Raw genomic sequence first — 17,294 nt, 5'->3', positions numbered from 1 at the left:
TCTGGGAGCCTGTCCACACAACTGCCAGGCTCTTCACTCCACCCTCAGGGCAGCTGTCTCTCACCAGGACAGTGAGGACCAGAGCTTATATGACTGGCTTCCCCTGACAACTGGGAAGTCAAACATTACCTCTCATGGACGCATGTGTGGCTTCCCTTAATCCATTTACAAACTTCCTGGTTCTCTAAGAGCTCAAAACTCACGTACCACACTCCTCACAGGCTAAGCCCAGGACTACAGTTTGCTGACAGTGACAGAAGCTGCCACTTACTGCATGATACGTGCCAGACACAGTGCTAAGTGCCTTTCTTATTTTATCTCAGTTCGATCCCCACAAGCTCCATAAAGAAAGTACAATCAGCTTCATTTTTCAGAAAGGAAACATTCAGAGAGGATGAAATGATTTTGCAAAAGCATCACAGACAGGACACGGTAGAGCTGGAATGTAAACTCATGTCTTTTAGTCTCTAAAACCTGAGTTCCACGCAGTCATTACTGAATCTTGTCCTTGCACCACATCACAGGATCAGAGATTTCCTTATTTTACCATTATCTGTTGAGAACTTACTGTGTGCAAAGCACAGCACTGAGTATCAGTACCAGAGAAGCCAACTCATCAGAGAAGGGATACAGTCTTTGCTCACCAGCCTCAAAACTTCAGCCATGAGAAACCCTTGTCAATAGATGGCTAAACAATCACAGGTTATCTATGCCTGTGCACACGCACACGCGTGAGAAAGAGAGAGACAGAGAGCGAGCAGGGATTGAAGTCAAGCCACCTACTGCCTCTAGCCTCTCCCTCCCTCTGAAATCCATTTGGTCCCTCTTTCTGCCTTTCTCCTTCTATCCCCTCCTCACTTCATTTGTTCCACCTTTCCTTCTTCTCAGTGATGTTTCTCTTCAAGCCAAAACAAAGGCGAAAGCACACAAATCTGCCCCCTAAGTTTATAGGACCCTCTCTCTAGAATGCCTGCCAGCCTTCAAATTTTATTCTGATCTTAGGGGCTGGAACTTCTTCCTCCTCCAGAAAACCTCCTCCCTCTTCTAGTTCCGGAGGCCAAGAGGGCAGGGCAAATTCAGCCAGGAGCCACTGCAGTCCATCTGCCAGGTACGGGGGATGTTTTAGGTGCTTTTTCCTAATTTGAGCACATCTAGTGTGTGTGCGCTCAAATAGTTCTGGAGTCAGAGCAAAGTGCAAAGAGATGATATAGAAATGAACACACTGAGCAATGCCCCCAAACACCTGCCACTTAGGTCCCTGTAAGTAGAAGAGAATAATCCACACCCCTAGAGATGCCAGCGCCCCTGCCCAGGGAACCCTACACAGGCAGACTACACTGTTCCCTACCGCACCTTTCTCAGGACTTCCAAGTCTTTTATGGACTGGAGCAACTTATTATAAAGAAGGAAGGTAATAGTCCCTGGCCAGTTATAAAGAAGGACCCGGAGGCCAAGGCACCTTGCTGGGAGGCACACAGTGAGGCACAGACTCAGTCCCCCAATCAACATCCCAGCCACCCACACCCCTTGGCCTTTCCTTGCAGCCTCTTGCAATGGATCACTGTGTCCCCCTCTTTGGCAGGGACCTGCAATATCTCCAAACATGGGAGCTAACCGGGCAATCCAAAACCTAATCTCTAGGGTCCCCGCCACCTACTTGACTCGCAGAAAGGCCAGCTTCTTCCTCAGGGAGGAGACGTGGTAGTGACAAGCCTGCTTTACAGCAGTGCTGCATGAGACGGTCTCTGGCTGTAGATTCTGCACCATGTTGGGCTCAGGGGAGGGCTGGTCACATGGCAGCTGGGACCTCAAGGGCTGGGGGCTCACTCTGGAGCTGCATGGACTTGGTGCCTCTGCAGCTACCCCAGCTGTCGACTGTGGGCTCCTGCAGATAAGCTCTCCCCTCCCTGTTGTCCAATACAAAACACAGGCAGGTGGAAGGCTCAGGGTGGGCAAGCCTTGGGTCCTGTGTTACCAAAATCTCCTCTGCCTTCTGCCCAAGCCACAGCTCCAAATGAAGTGCTCCTCCATCTTTCAACATCTGGCAGCGCTCTGGGCACTTGGTGAGTTTCCTCTCCTCTGCCCTCAGACAAGGAGGATGGAGCTGTGTACCTGCATGTGATGTCAGCTGCTGATGCTGGGGGAAGGGGAGGGGCAGCGGGCACTGCTCCCAGAGGGTTTGCAACTTGGCTCTCTCCCCACGGTAAGGGATCACCTGAGTGTCCATGAATCCATGGGGAGTTCAGTGGTCAGGCAGGTAGACGGAGCTAGACTATTCTGGAAAATGGTATTGGGGACATATTTCTGGGACAGAATAAGCAGAATTGAAAACACTTCTTCTACTAGGAAGCTATCTATCCCAATGGCTAGACTCAGATGGGCAGTGACAATCTTACTCTAGCATAGCTTCAACTCTTAAAACTTGTTCCTTGACCTCAAATGCCAATACCTTGGTTTTTCCATTCATTCATTCTTTAATTCCAAATCCCAAACAATTGCTGAGCACTTACTCTGGGCTAGACACAAGAGACAATAGAAATACACAGTTTGTGTCCCCGGGATCTCACTAGCTAGCAGGGAGACAGATAAATCACATGGCTCACAAAGATATGGTAAGTACTACAACAGAATTAACCACAGCCTACTACTGTATCTATAAAATGAGTGTGATAAGACTCACCTCCCTCCCTTAATTGGAAGAAATGAGGTGAGTCCTAGCGTGACATGTAAGACATGAATGTCTTTTTTTTTTTTTTTGGAGACAGAATCTTGCTCTGTTGCCCAGGCTAGAGTGCAGTGGCATGATCTCGGCTCACTGAAACCTCTGCCTCCGGGGATCAAATGATTCTAGTGCCTCAGCCTCCCAAGTAGCTGGGAGCACAGGTGTGTACCCACACTTGGCTAATTTTTTTATTTTTAGTAGAGACAGGGTTTCACCATGTAGGCCAGGCTGGTCTCAAATACTGACCTCAGGTGATCCGCCTGCCTCAGCCTCCCAAAGTGTTGGGATGACAGGTGTGAGCCACTGTGCTCGGCCGCAAATGTCTTTTAAGATAGTTGGAGAAAAGTTGATACAAGAAAACTCCTAAAATTAATTATATCCAAACTTCACACTGTTCTCATTCCACCCTCACTGATCTTAGGAGACACCATTTTCCATCACACAGAGAAAACAGATCCTGCTGCCATTAACCTCCTCACTTTCCTACTGTGTCATCTAGGAACTCACCTGCATCCACCTCATTTAGTCTCTCCTGTTCAAGAGTAATCTCACCTGTGATCTGGACCAACCCTCTCTTGCCTCCTCTAAAACTCTGCTTCCTTATCTTTCAATAGGTAGCACCTCCAAGCTGAGCAAGCTGGAATCCTAGGACTCAACTCTGAACACCCTCCTTCTCTCACACCCATATATACCCAATTTATCATCAAATCCTGGACAGGTTCTCTCCTAAATATACCTTGAATTTATCTACTCCCTTTTTTCACTGTCACCATCCACATTCTAAGACGCTGACATCCTTAGCTTGGATATAATAATAGTCTTATAAGGGCCTCAGCTGATCTCCCAGCATTTATGGGGAAGCCTCCACGTTTTGCCACACTTCAATGTAAGCAATCTTTTCATAAGCAAATCTGACCCTTTCAACTCCTGTCTCAAAGATCTTCAATGGCTTCCTGGCCTCTTAAAATAAGACCAAGACCCTTTTGACTATTCTTTCTTGCTTTTCTGTTACTATATCCTAGTCATCTTGGTCATCAAAGCTCCTGCTTCATCTCATCCATATCACCTCTTCTGTCTCACATCACTGTTTCCAATTCATCCTTCTAGTCTTTACCCAGGACTTACGCCCTTGGTCCCAGCCCCTCTGGCTGGGTCCAGCTTCTTTCATGATACACTTTGGCTGGTACTACATTCCCTTCTTTTAATGCACCCATCCAAATTCCAAGTTTGCATTTTCTCAAATGTGTTTAATATTCTCCCTTCAACAAGACTGAAAACCCCAGAATATAGTGCTCTTTTTTGCTTTTTTGAGACAGGGTCTTGCTCTATGCCCAGACTGGAATGCAGTAGTATTTTTTGTAGAGATGAGGTTTCACCAGGTTACCCAGGCTTGTCTCAAACTCCTAGCCCCAAGTGATCCTCCCACCTCAGCCTCGCAAAGCACTGAAATTACAGGTGCCAGGCATCACACTTGGCCTATAGTGCATAATTGATCAGTTTGTTGAATGAATGAACAAATGAATTTATCCTTTCTGAAATTCTCAGCCTGAGCTATCAATTTCTACTTCAGAGATTATTTTAAAAAGTGCTTATGTCTCTCCATATTAAAACAAGAATTCTCCCTAATCAGCCCTGCTTTCTCCTCTAGGTATCCTCCCTATTTCTCCTCCTCCCAGGCAGATTTCTAGAATGAAATCACTATGGTCAGTCTCTTCTCCCTCCCTCAAATATACTCTTCTGAAACTACTCTGGAGTAAGCAATGACCCCCACAAATTGCCACTGCAGACGATTCTTTTCAGTCCTTTTCTTACCTATTTCTACCCTTTAACTACTCTTTGTTGCGTCTCTATTACTATCTCCTAGTCATCCTGACTTCATTGGACCATCTTTTAAAATTCTTCCTTCCTTTGTCTTCTGCTTCCTCTTGCCTCAACTATATTCTTGTTGCTGTGCTGTTTCATAGTGATCACTGCCAAATAAGTAGTCTGAGTCCTGTCCCCTGAGCTTCAAACTGTGTAGCTGGTGGCCTAGCATGTCTCTCCACTGGCACACTCCATCACTCCATGGGTAGTTCATTGTATATGCCTAAATTAAATTCACTGCCACCTCTGCTCTTCAAATCTTTCCTCCTTGACTCAATATTTTAATGATAATAATACTAATAGGCACATACACATTAACCACAGGACAAGCACGATTTCCATCTTTTTTTTTTTTTTAACTATTCTAGAACACTTCATTTGGGGATATAAATGGACAGACTCCCTGAGTGGGTGCTGATGAGCCCTTCCCTCTTCTTAGTCCACTGGTCCACTGCCCTATTTCATGCCCACATGGATACCATTCCTCTAGCACCTGCCATTCCTGGGCCATCCAAGCGGTCAACCTTGAGGGGGTAAACAAGAGAGGCAAGGAACCACCCCCCACCCCACCAATTTCCCTGAGCTCCAGCTTTCCATCGGGTCCTACAATCCTTCCTCTGTTAACCATGGTGCATCACAGATATGGAGCCACATCCTGTATGTGGCCGTTTCTTCCTGTCTCCTTGAGCATCACTCTTTCACTGCATCCCTGATGACCTCGTGAGATACACTTCTGGGGTAGGGACCACTCCTCACTCCTAACTTGCAGCAGCCAAGCCTTGATCTCCTCAATCATGTTTGATTTTCTTCATAGCATTTGTTACCCCTGGATGTCTTATTTGTTTACTGTCTAGCTCACCTCGCTAGAAAACATGCAGCATGAGAGACAGTACTCATCTTGTTCATAGCTGTACCTCTACTGCCTAAGAGTGGCTGACATGTAGTATGTGCTCAACAAACATATTAAACAAGAATCGTTAATGGGTAAGCTATTATATTACCAGTTTCCTCCTTTGTCTACTTCCAGTCTTTGTCCATAAAATCCATCTCCCTCACTGGGACCACAGTGATTTTTCTCACAAGAATATTTCGGAGTGACCTGGTGCTACAGGCTCAGTGTTGGTGACCCACCCCCAAATGCATACGTTGAAATCCTAACCTCCAGTACAATGGTATTAAGAGTTGGGGCCTGGCCAGGCACGGTGGCTCAAGCCTGTAATCCCAGCACTTTGGAAGGCCGAGGCGGGTGGATCATGAGGTCAAGAGATCGAGACCATCCTGGTCAACATGGTGAAACTCCGTCTCTACTAAAAATACAAAAAAATTAGCTGGGCATGGTGGCGCGTGCCTGTCATCCCAGCTACTCAGGAGGCTGAGGCAGGAGAATTGCTTGAACCCAGGAGGCGGAGGTTGCGGTGAGCCGAGATCGTGCCATTGCACTCCAGCCTGGGATAACAAGAGCGAAACTCCGTCTCAAAAAAAAAAAAAAAAAAAAAAAAAAAGAGTTGGGGCCTTAAATCATGAAAGTGGAGCCCTGGTGACTATAACTAGTGCCTCTATGAGGCGGCTGAATAGATCAGAGTTCTCCTTTTTACCACGTAAGGACACGGCAAGAAGACAGCTGGCTGTGAAGAAAACAGGACCTCACCACACATTGAATGCCCACATCTTGATCTTGGACTTCCAGGCCTCCAAAATGAAAAGGAACAATTTTCTGTGGTGTACAAAACACCCAGTCTGTACTATTCTGTTACAGCTGCCTGAACTGAGACACCCAGGTACTCGCTTTCTCAATATAACTTAGTGGCGGCTGGGCATGGTGGCTCAGGCCTGTAATCCCAGCACTTTGGGAGGCCGAGGCAGGTGGATCACCTGAGGTCAGGAGTTCAAGACCAGCCTGGCCAACATGGTGAAACCCTGCACTCCAGCCTGGACAACAGAGTGAGATTGTCTTGAAAGATAAAAAAAAAAAAGAAAGAATGTCAGTAAGTGCCTGCTATGTGCTTAACCCTGTGCGATAAATCTCGCATACGTTTTAAAATATAATCCCCTCAACAGCCCTATCAAGTACCTGCCATTATCTGCATGGTTTAGGAAAACCAAGGCTTGGGAAATTAAACTTGCCCCAGAGTAACACAGCTACTCTGCTTAGGGTGAGGGCGGGGGTGGGAGGGTTTCCAGAAAACTCCACAGAGGGGGCTGTGCTTCAGCTGAGAACTGCAAGAGGAGTAGGAGTCTGTCACATGGACAGCATCTGCAAGCGAGGGAACAAGATGTACACAAGCATGGAGGCGGGAGAAAGCAAGGCGTGTTCAGGAACCACAGATACTTCAGTGTTGCTGCAGCGTCATATCCTAGGAGAGGGGTAGCAGTGAGTGGCCAGGAAAGGCTTCTGGACAGGTAGGCGAGTGCCTGGTCATGCCATGTCCTGTTGTGATAAGGAGTGAGTGTTCTTTATTGATGATTGAAAACCACTGAGTTAAAACAAAAATTTTAAAAAAAAGAAAAGAAAAAAAAAAAAAAGGAAAACCACAGAGTTATTTTTTTTGCTTGTTTGATTTTGTTTTTTTTAGGAGATGGAATCTTGCTTTGTGGCCCAGGCTGGAGTGTAGTGGTATGATCTCGGCTCACTGCAGCCTCCACCTCTTGGATTCAAGCAAGTCTCCTGTCTCAGCCTCCCGAGTAGCTGGGATTACAGGCGCCCGCCACCATGCCCGGCTAATTTTTGTATTTTTAGTAGAGACAGGGTTTCATCACGTTGCCCAGCTGGTCTTGAACTCCTGAGCTCAGGCAATCCACCCACCTTGGCCTCCCAAAGTGCTGGGATTACAGGCGTGAGCCATGGTGCCCGGCTTTGTCTCTGTTTTGTCAAGGATGGAAGAGTGTAAGATCTGGTGGGAAACTGAGAGTAAAATCTGACAGCCAGAATCAGAGTACTTGCAGCTACCATTTATTAAGCATCTACTTAATGGCTCTTCACGAATGGTTTCTCATGTATTCTTTACAAGAAAATCCAATGGACATCAAATCTTTACAAAGGAGGAAACTAAGGTCAAGGGTTGAGTAACACTAAGTAAATTGCCTTTACAAATTTACAATTAGGCTGGGTGCAGTGGCTCACGGCTGTAATCTCAGCACTTTGGAAGACAGAAGCAGGTGGATTGCTTGAAGTCAGGAGTTCGAGACCAGCCTGGTCAACATGGTGAAACCCCGTCTTTACCAAAAAATACAAAAGTTAGCCAGGCGTGGTGGTGCACACCTGTAGTCCCAGTTACTCAGGAGGCTGAGGCAGGAGAATCCCTTGAACCTAGCAGGTGGAGGCTGAAGTGAGCCAAGACCATGCCACTATTCCAGCCTGGGTGACAGAGCAAAACTCTGTCCCCCCAAAAAAATGTATTACTGTTACACACCACACACACACACACACACACACACACTTTGGGGAAGTTACCTATTTTGCTTTCAACTGGAAACCTGGAAGAACTATTCTTATGTCTGAGTCAGTCTCCATTTCCTAATAAACACATTTTCATAAAAATCAATTCTCACTGAGGCCACACCCACCCAGCAAACATATGTCAGTCCATCAACCTACCCTCTACCCATGTCATGGTTCCGAAGGCTTTCCTTCAGGACAAAGCACCAATGTGAATAAGGGAAAAAACCTTTCTCAGAAATCTTTAGGTCTGAACACCATATTAAGACATTCCACCCACTGCTATGTAGCTATATAGTCTCTAAATATTATATCCGCTCTGTACCTTACACAAAGACAAGAAAAAAAGAACACCAACATTTCATTAAACCAATTGAAAGGGCATTTTATACCAAAAGATTATAGTCTGAATCTTTAAAATAGAAGAAATCAATGTTAATTTTTGTCTGCTCTATGAAACAATCTTTCACCGTTCAACTGATGATGTGGTTTGGAAAATTAGAAGCAGCCACAGGAAAAAAAATCCATAATAACCATCTCATCCTTGACCATTTTCAGTCAGTGATAATAATACCAACTTCACCTGCCTCCCAGGGGCATTACAAAGAGTACAGAAGATGACTGCAGGGAGGCCTCACCAGGGCGGGAAATTCACGGCTCAGTGCACTGTTCCTCAGAGGGGGCCAGAACGAGCAGCACAGGCCAGATGCCCACCACTGCCCACATCTCCCCAGGGTTCCGATTTCACCCCAGGTCAGAACATCACAGATCAACATCCTAAACACCCGGAGATTCTTCACTGGGTAGGAAGAATTAGGTGCAGAGTGTAAGTCAGTTCTCAGCCGAGCCTAGGAGACTAATTTGAGCTCCAGAAACTTGTTCTCTCCAGGAGAAGGAATCCAGCAGCCAAGAAGAGAAGGAAGACTTTCTTTGAAAAGGCTATGGTGAATGAACACATACCAGAGCCAATTTCTGAAGCTGTGGGGACCAGGCGGCAGGGTGGTGAGCCGGTCACAGGGACCACCACAGGAAGCATACTTCTGACCTCATTCTCTCTGTTCCTCATACTCTCCAAAGTTGACAGAAAACAACATCCCCATCCACCACCAAGGGGCTAGGGGACTGCACGTTGGCTAGGAAGGGAATGAAGGACCAGAGAAGAAATCTAGAGAGTTTTTCTGGGCAGAGGTTTAGGTGGGGGACCTTTGTAACATTTCCTTTGGTTGGAGGAGTGAGTGGTTGGAGAAAAGTTAGTATAGAAGTCATATCAATGTAAAGTCACAAATACCAAACAAAAGGCAGAGTTCTCTCCATTTAGCAAGCAGCCATGCCCCTGGGAAAAATGTATTAGGGTGTATGCATCTCAGCACTACTCATCTCTTCCAGGAATGGCCCAAGCAACAGAGATAATATAAAATGAGTTGAGGGGTTGTCAATCATGGAACTGGTAGAAGAAGAGCAACCAAAGACATCACGCTCAGAAATGGACAGTGTAGTCCTGGAGAGTTTTGGTACGCAGCACAGGGAAGGTGGCTGTGCTGAGGGACCCCTGTGGCCCCTTCTAATTTTGAAATTATGATTGCTGCAATCTAGAAAGCCTTTCACAGAGAGTGGAGGGTACTCCAGGGACTGAAGGAACTGCTATCAGATCGCACCTGATTAAGCATCTTGACAAGGATCTTTGCTCCTTGGAAGTGCCATGTCTCCATATACATTGGTCTAAATTGATGAGCTTAGCTGTTTTGATTAATAGGGGGCACAAAACTGAAAACTAGGACAGAATTCACAAGACTTTATAATCTAAAGAAATAAGGATTTGGCCAGGCACAGTGGCTTATGCCTGTAATCCCAGCACTTTGGGAGGGCAAGGCAGGCAGATCACCTGAGGTCGGGAGTACGAGATCAGCCTGACCAACATGGAGAAACACCATCTCTACTAAAAACACAAAATTAGCTGGCGTGGCGGCACATGCCTATAATCCTAGCTACTCGGGAGGCTGAGGCAGGAGAATTGCTTGAACTCAGGAGGCGGAGGTTGCAGTGAAGTGAGATCGTGCCACTGTACTCCAGCCTGGGCAACAAGAGCAAAACTCCATCTCAAAAAAAAAGAAAGAAAGAAGAAGTGAGAGGTTTCATTCTCACCCAGAACGAATCCCTTTTGACACACCATCCAGCTTTTGCTTAAACACTCCTATGAAGGGAGAGATTACAGTAGCCCCCCTTATCTGCGGTTTGTTATTCATGGTCAAGTGCAGTCAGAAGATATTAAATGGAGGCTGGCTGCAGTGGCTGACACCTGTACTTCCAACACTTTGGGAGGCCAAAGCAGGCGGGTCACTTGATCTCAGCAGTTGAGACCAGCCAGGGAAATGTGGCAAGACCTCATCTCTACAAAAACATACAAAAATTAGTCAGGTATGGTGGCAGGCACCTATAGTCCCAGATACTCAGGAGGCTAAGGTAGGAAAATCACCTGAGCCTTAGAGGCAGAGGTTGGAGTGAATTGAGGTCACACCACTGCACTTCAGCCTGGGAGACAGAGTGAGACCCTATCTCAAAAAACAAAAAGGAAAAAAAAGAAAATATTAAATGGAAATAAACAGTTCCTAAGTTTTAAATTATTTGTAATACTGAGAAGCATGATGAAATTGCTCACTGTCCCATCTGGAACATGAATCATCCCTTTGTCCAGCATATCCACACAATATACGTGCCCCACCCATTAGTCACTTACTTCTTAGTTCTCAGATAAAAAACCAAGTTAGTACAGCTCTATCACAGAAAAGTCTTTTCTCATCCTGATCCTCAATCCTCACTGACTTCTAATCCTCCAGTTATATTTCTTTAGCTTTCAGATATCTAAAAATCTCTTTTCCAAGTTAAAGCCCTTTCCGTCAACCAACTCTTTTTTTTTTTTTTTTTTTTTTTGAGACTGAGTCCCGCCCTGTTGCCCAGGCTACAGTGCGGTGGCACAATCTTGACTTCCTGCAACCTCCACCTCCTAGGTTCAAGTGATTCTCCTGCCTCAGCCTCCAGAGTAGCTGGGACTACAGGCGTGCACCACCACACCTGGCTAATTTTTGTATTTTCAGTAGAGATGGGGCTTTGCCATGTTGGCCAGACTGGTCTCGAACTCCTGGCCTCAAGTGATCCATTTGCCTGGGCCTCCCAAAGTGCTGGGATTACAGGCATGAGCCACCGGGCCCAGCTGCAACCAATTCTTATTATAATGATATAGTTATCATCTGATCATTCTTTTCTGGACTCTAATGCACCAATATTTATTTCCAAAGAACTGGAATAATACATGAGATATGGGTATACTAGTGCCGAATACAGTGACATTTTTTTTTTTTAATTCATGCACCATGCTTCCATGAAGGAATTAAAAATTTTCAAAGATCATCTGGTAGTGCTGTCATATTATTGGCTCATATTTGGCTGGCAAATAAAAATATTCTTTTTTTTCACACGAAATCCTTTCAAATTAGGTTCCTTGTGGCAATTCTACATTTGTGAAATAAATCTTTTCTAATATAAATATACTATATTATAATATAAATGTAGTATCACATTTCATGGGCATTTCAAGTCTTCATAGTGAGCTGAGCATGGCAGCTCACACCTGTAATTTCAGCACTTCGGGAGGCTGGGGCAAGTAAATCATTTGAGGCCATGAGTTTAAGACCAGCCTCACCAACATGGCAAAGCCCCGTCTCTGCTGAAAATACAAAAGTTAGCCAGGTGTGGTGGAGCACGCCTGTAATCCTCCCAACTACTCCAGAGGCTGAGTGAGGTGGGAGAATCACTTGAACCCAGGAGGTGGAGGTTGTAGTGAACTGATATTACACCACTGCACTCCAGCCTGTGTGACAAAGCAAGACGCTCTCAGAAATAGATAAATAAATAAAATCTTCTGGTTTCCAATCATCGTTTTACTCAAAATAATATTAAATCTTGATTCTATCATCCTTGGTGTTCTCTACCCACTCTCAGCAGATGGTTTACCATAAGTTGACAAATGTGGTAAAAGAACCTTCTGCTTTTTCCACCTAGCTTGTTGATAAAAATGATAAACAGAGCTAGACTTCCTTTTAGTTAACATCAATACCATCACCTTTCTGTAGGCAAAGAAGTTTAACTTGCTACAGTAAATCTACCTCTGTCTACCATTCACGGGCACCGCTCAAATCACTCGCTGGCTGGTCCTCACACTGGGTGCTTAGCTAGCTGTGTCTCCAGTCCTCAACCAAGCATGGAAGGGCCTCCATATTCTCATTGCATCCTAAATATCCTACCTCGTTTTCCATTAACCCTTAATGCTCTCTGCTGCCATCTGATGCCATCCAACACCTGACATCCTGGGCTATGCAACTTCCTCAGGCACAAAATACCCTTCTCCTGATCCACATCGTACCCAACCTACAGGGCACGACTCAAGTCCTAATTCCACTATGAAGATTTTTTTTTTGGACAGAGTCTCCCTCTGTTGCCCAGGCTGGAGTGCAGTAGCATTATCTTGGCTCACTGCAACCTCTGGCTCCCGGGTTCAAGCAGTTCTCCTGCCTCAGCCTCAGAGTAGCTGGGACTACAGATATGTGCCACCATGTCCAGCTAATTTTTGTATTTTCAGTAGAGATGGAGCTTCACAATGTTAGCCAGGCTGATCTTGAACTCCTGATCTCAAGTGATCCACCCACCTCAACTTCCCAAAGTACTGGGATTATGGGTATGAGCCACCACACCCAGCTCACTATGAAGTCTTTTCTTTTGAGATGGAGTCTTGCCCTGTTGCCCAGGCTGGAGTGCAACAGCGTGATCTCGGCTCACTGCAACCTCCACCTCCCAGGTTCAATGATTCTCCTGCCTCAGCCTCCCGAGAAGCTGGGATTACAGGCACATATCACTATGCCCAGCTAATTTTTGCATTTTTTAGTAGAGACAGGGTTTCACCATGTTGGCCAGGTGGGTCTCAAACTCCTGACCTTTCGATCCACCTGCCTCGGCCTCCCATAGTGCTGAGATTACAGGTGTGAGCCACCATGCCCAGCCCACTATGAAGTGTTTTCACCATATTTGGTTTGCCACATGTTGATTTCTTCTGCTGAACACAAAAAGCCTCCAGGACCAGCCCCTTTGTGTTGCTCCTTCTCCTTTCTGGGGTGAAAGTGTTGTCTTTCTAATCAGTCAAGCACAGAGGTCTGAGGCTCTCTCATTCCTCTTCAGTTTTCTACATGCTGTGCACAGAGCAGAGGCACAATCTTCCTCAAACATTCCACCCCACCCCCCTCTATTTTTTGCCCCCATCTCACCCTCTGCATTGGACCTTACCTTTCTTCCCGGGCTCGAGGACTCAGGAACCTGCTAGAATCATCGTCGTGGCTGCTCTGCTGACTGCTCTGTTGGCTGCTGAGGAAAGACACAGGATATCGACCGTTAACTTCAGCTTCTTTCTCAACCCTGGGGGAGGTCACTTAGACTTCAGCTAGACGAAGACATGGGGTTACAAAATTTTAAAGATACAAACTCCCCCAAAAAAGTCTAGCATAGAGAGTGCACAGTTAGACGATATGAGAAATGACACGAGGCTGGTAAAATCCCCAGCCATCACACCTGCAGACTGTCTGCTGCCAGCCGAAACAAAAGAGGCCCATCTCACAGCGCTACCACACTCTTCCCTGGCTGCATATACCTCAAAGAGCAAATGTGTCCAGTATTCTCTCTAATCACTCCTCTTCCTCTCTCTGATAAGATAATCCCATTCTCCTCAGTCCACCAGAGTTTCTCAAGCCACTGACGTGGACTGGGTGGGGTGTTGGGGAAGAGTGTGAGAGGTGTGGGAGCAGGGGAATTCCCCTAAGGCAGAAGACTAAGGGTCCCCTAGTCTGCTTCTCCAGTAAGGCAAAAGGCTGGATGGGGTCCAGGATTGCTTAGTCTGCTACTCTGCCCCTGGGGGAGGCTGAGGAGGATGAGAAATAGAAGAAGGGATAAAGGGTGGAATTTCCATGCCTAAGGCACTGTAGGTGATATAATTATACAGCTTTAGTTCAGGCAGAATTCTTCTGAGAGGTCACACCTTAAAGTAATATGGGAAAGAACGGCCTTTTCTCTTACTCCACAGAAAGAAAAACTTACCAGACACTTCATGACACTCACTGTTCATGTACTGATGAACAAATCATTTTTATTAATTATGATTAAATACTCCAGCCATCTGATCAGGAGTCTACAAACTAGAGACTCTAGGCTAAATCTGGAGCCACGTGTTGTGTTCAGCCCCATGAACTAAGGATAGTTTTTGTACTTTTTAGTGGTTGGTAGAAAAAAATGTAAAAAAGAATATTTCACGACAGGTGAAAATGACGTGAAATTCAAATGGAGTGTCCACAAATGAAGTTTTACTGGAACACAGCTAAGCCTACATTTACATATTATCTTTGGCTACTTTCCTGTTACCATGTCAGAGCTGAGTGGTTAAGGCAGAGTTGAGTAAGTTGAGTAGTGGCACCATAGGCCTACAAAGCCTACAATGCTCATCATCTGGCCCTTTACAGAGCAAGTTGGCCAACACTTGCTTTATATAGGTTCTACTAATAATAAATCCTTATTACCAGAAAGTTGGCCAACGCCTGCTTCACATGGGTTCTATTAATAATACATCCCAATTACCATAAATGTCATTATAACCAAGGCTAACACATAACCAACATCTTCTCCTCATTCTCGTGGATCATTTGCTGCACTAAGGTTCACTGGTTTCTATATATTCCTGAGCCTAGATGCCCAGTAGAATGCAAGCTGGACAATCTTGCCAAGCAAGTGCTTGCTCCAATGTCTGTACACTCTCAGCCAAAGAAGCGCATGAGTTCTGTGGCTACAGTTACAACCATGCTCTTACGTTTTGTTCTTCCAACTAGAAGCAAATGACCTGAAAAGCAATTCACATCAAATTTTCAAACACAAACACAAGAAACCATACACATACCACACACACCAGGAACCAGAACAGCGCTGTACACAAAGCCTCCAGCTGCCAGGCAGAACTCACTGTGCACAGAATCCCTTTCTCTTTCCTTTCCATGCAGCACGTTTTAATGGCTTGTCCACTGTGCAGTGGCTGCTCAACATTTTTACTTTGCCAGCTTGGATGGATTTGCCTTTTACAAACTCCTCGTAACCTAATTCCACTATGATGTTGTGGACTCAAGTTACTTGGAACTGACCTGTTACATGCATCAAGCACCCTCTTACAGACAACCTAAGAGAAGTGTTACTTCACAGAAGGCAGCACACAGATGACTGGAACTCCAATTCCAAAGCCCACGCAGCTCCAGAGGCAGGTGTCAAGAGACAGTATTGGTCTACACAGTGGGAGGACATCATTTACAATAGTAAACGGGGCTCAACCAAGCCAACCACAATCAGCATTGCAGTCTCTTCAAAGCAGAGGTCAAACTTGACTCCCATCGGGCCAGGATAGGCTGGTTCTTCCTAGTCTCCCTATCTTCCCTCTGCCAATCAAAATTTTAAACTAATAAAGCGGGCTCCCAGAACGCAAGACCATGTACATGGATTTCAGAAAAATAATTCTAAGCTGATATTTGCAAGTTATCCCACTAGATGGCACTGTTGATTTCCAAACCAGAACTTCAACAAGGAAAATCAATCGGGAGGCTCTGGAACCAGAACCGGAGATCACCGCCTTTCTGGTGCCCTTCTCTGGCCTTTCTTCCCATGGCTTAGAAAACAGTTCCGGGCCGGGCGCGGTGGCTCACGCCTGTAATCCAGCACTTTGGGAGGCTGAGGCGGGTGGATCACGAGGTCAAGCGATCGAGACCATCCTGGTCAACATGGTGAAACCCCGTCTCTACTAAAAATACAAAAAATTAGCTGGGCATGGTGGCGCGTGCCTGTAATCCCAGCTACTGGGGAGGCTGAGGCAGGAGAATTGCCTGAACTCAGGAGGCGGAGGTTGCGGTGAGCCAAGATTGCGCCATTGCACTCCAGCCTAGGTAACAGAAGTGAAACTCCGTCTCCAAAAAAAGAAAAAAAAAGAAAACAGTTCCGATGGTGGAGAAGAAAGCAACAATGGATCACCTTAAAACTGTATTGGTTCCAAATGAATATCCAACTACATGTATCCAACAAGTATTCATATCACGCTATGTGTACAAGAAGCAACATCAAAACAATGGTTAAGAGTCTGTAACATGGAACCAGGTGTGTTGGCTTATGCCTGCAATCCCAGCACTTTGAGGGGCTGAGACTAGAGGATCGCTCAAACCCAGGAGTTCCCTATCAGCCTGGGCAACATGGTGAGACTCCATCTCCATTTTAAAAATTAGCCAGGAGTGATGGTGTGCACCTGTAGTCCCAGCTACTCGGAAGACTGTGGTGGGAGGATCACTTGAGCCTGGGTGGTCAAGGCTGCAGTGAGCTGTAATTGAGCCACTGTATTCCAGCCTAGGTGACAGAGTGAGATTCTATATCAAAAAAGAAAAAAAAAAAAAAAAAAAGAGGGAGAGAGAAACATGAAAGAAAAGGAAGGAAGAAAGGGAGGGAGAGAATGGCTGGGTATGGTGGCTCATGCCTGTAATCCTAGCACTTTGGAAGGTTGAGGTGGGTGGATCACCTGAGGTCAGATTTTCGAGACCAGCCATGATCAACATGGCGAAACCCATCTCTACTAAAAATACAAAAAACAAACAAACAAAAAAATTAGCTGGGCATGGTGGCAAGCACCTGTAATCCCAGCTACTTGGGAGGCTGAGGCAGGAGAATCACTTGAACCCAGGAGACAGAGGTTGCAGTGAGCCAAAAGCATGCCACTGTACTCCAGCCTGGGCGAGAGTGAGACTCCATCTCAAAAAAAAGAAAGAAAAGAAAGAAAGAAAAAAGAAAAAGAGAAGAGAAGGGAAGGGAAAAGAAAAGGGAAAGGGAAGGGAAGGGAAGGGGAAAGGGAAATGAAAGAAGAGAGAAGGAAGGGAAAGGGATGGGAGGGGAGGGAGGGGAAGGGAAGGGAAGGGAAAGGAGAGGGAAAGAAAGAGGGAAAGAAAAAGAAAGGAGGAAGGAAAAAGAGAAAGAAATGTGAAGTACAGAAAAGAGTATCTGTCACATCTTAACTGCTATATAAATGGTAGATGCCGTTAGCCTATATGTAAGGCATCATTTTGTGAGTTATAGGAAAAGAAAGACATGAATCAGACAAGGACACTTTGCTCTCAAAGTGCTTAGAATCTGTAAAGTAAGATTCAATATAAATAATGATATTTA

The 17,294-nt window shown here is 45.7% G+C and overlaps 1 protein-coding gene across 11 annotated transcripts in view; it reads right to left on the bottom strand.

Annotated features, from left to right (window-relative positions):
• Positions 1-17,294, bottom strand: part of GRAMD1B (GRAM domain containing 1B) — a 269,620-nt gene that overhangs the window by 134,508 nt on the left and 117,818 nt on the right. For 9 of the 11 annotated variants that reach the window (XM_074400747.1, XM_074400755.1, XM_074400748.1 and 6 more), the window contains one exon: positions 13,353-13,430. In XM_074400747.1, the coding sequence (XP_074256848.1) occupies positions 13,353-13,430 (78 nt within the window). The remainder of the gene's footprint in view (positions 1-13,352; positions 13,431-17,294) is intronic. The other 2 variants (XM_074400749.1, XM_074400754.1) reach the window with 1 other exon arrangement.

The sequence above is a fragment of the Saimiri boliviensis genome, chromosome 6 (genome assembly GCF_048565385.1).
Source record: "Saimiri boliviensis isolate mSaiBol1 chromosome 6, mSaiBol1.pri, whole genome shotgun sequence".
NCBI lineage: Eukaryota > Metazoa > Chordata > Mammalia > Primates > Cebidae > Saimiri > Saimiri boliviensis.
The sequence above is the reverse complement of the archived record's forward strand: the minus strand, read 5'-3'. Positions and strand labels throughout refer to the sequence as shown.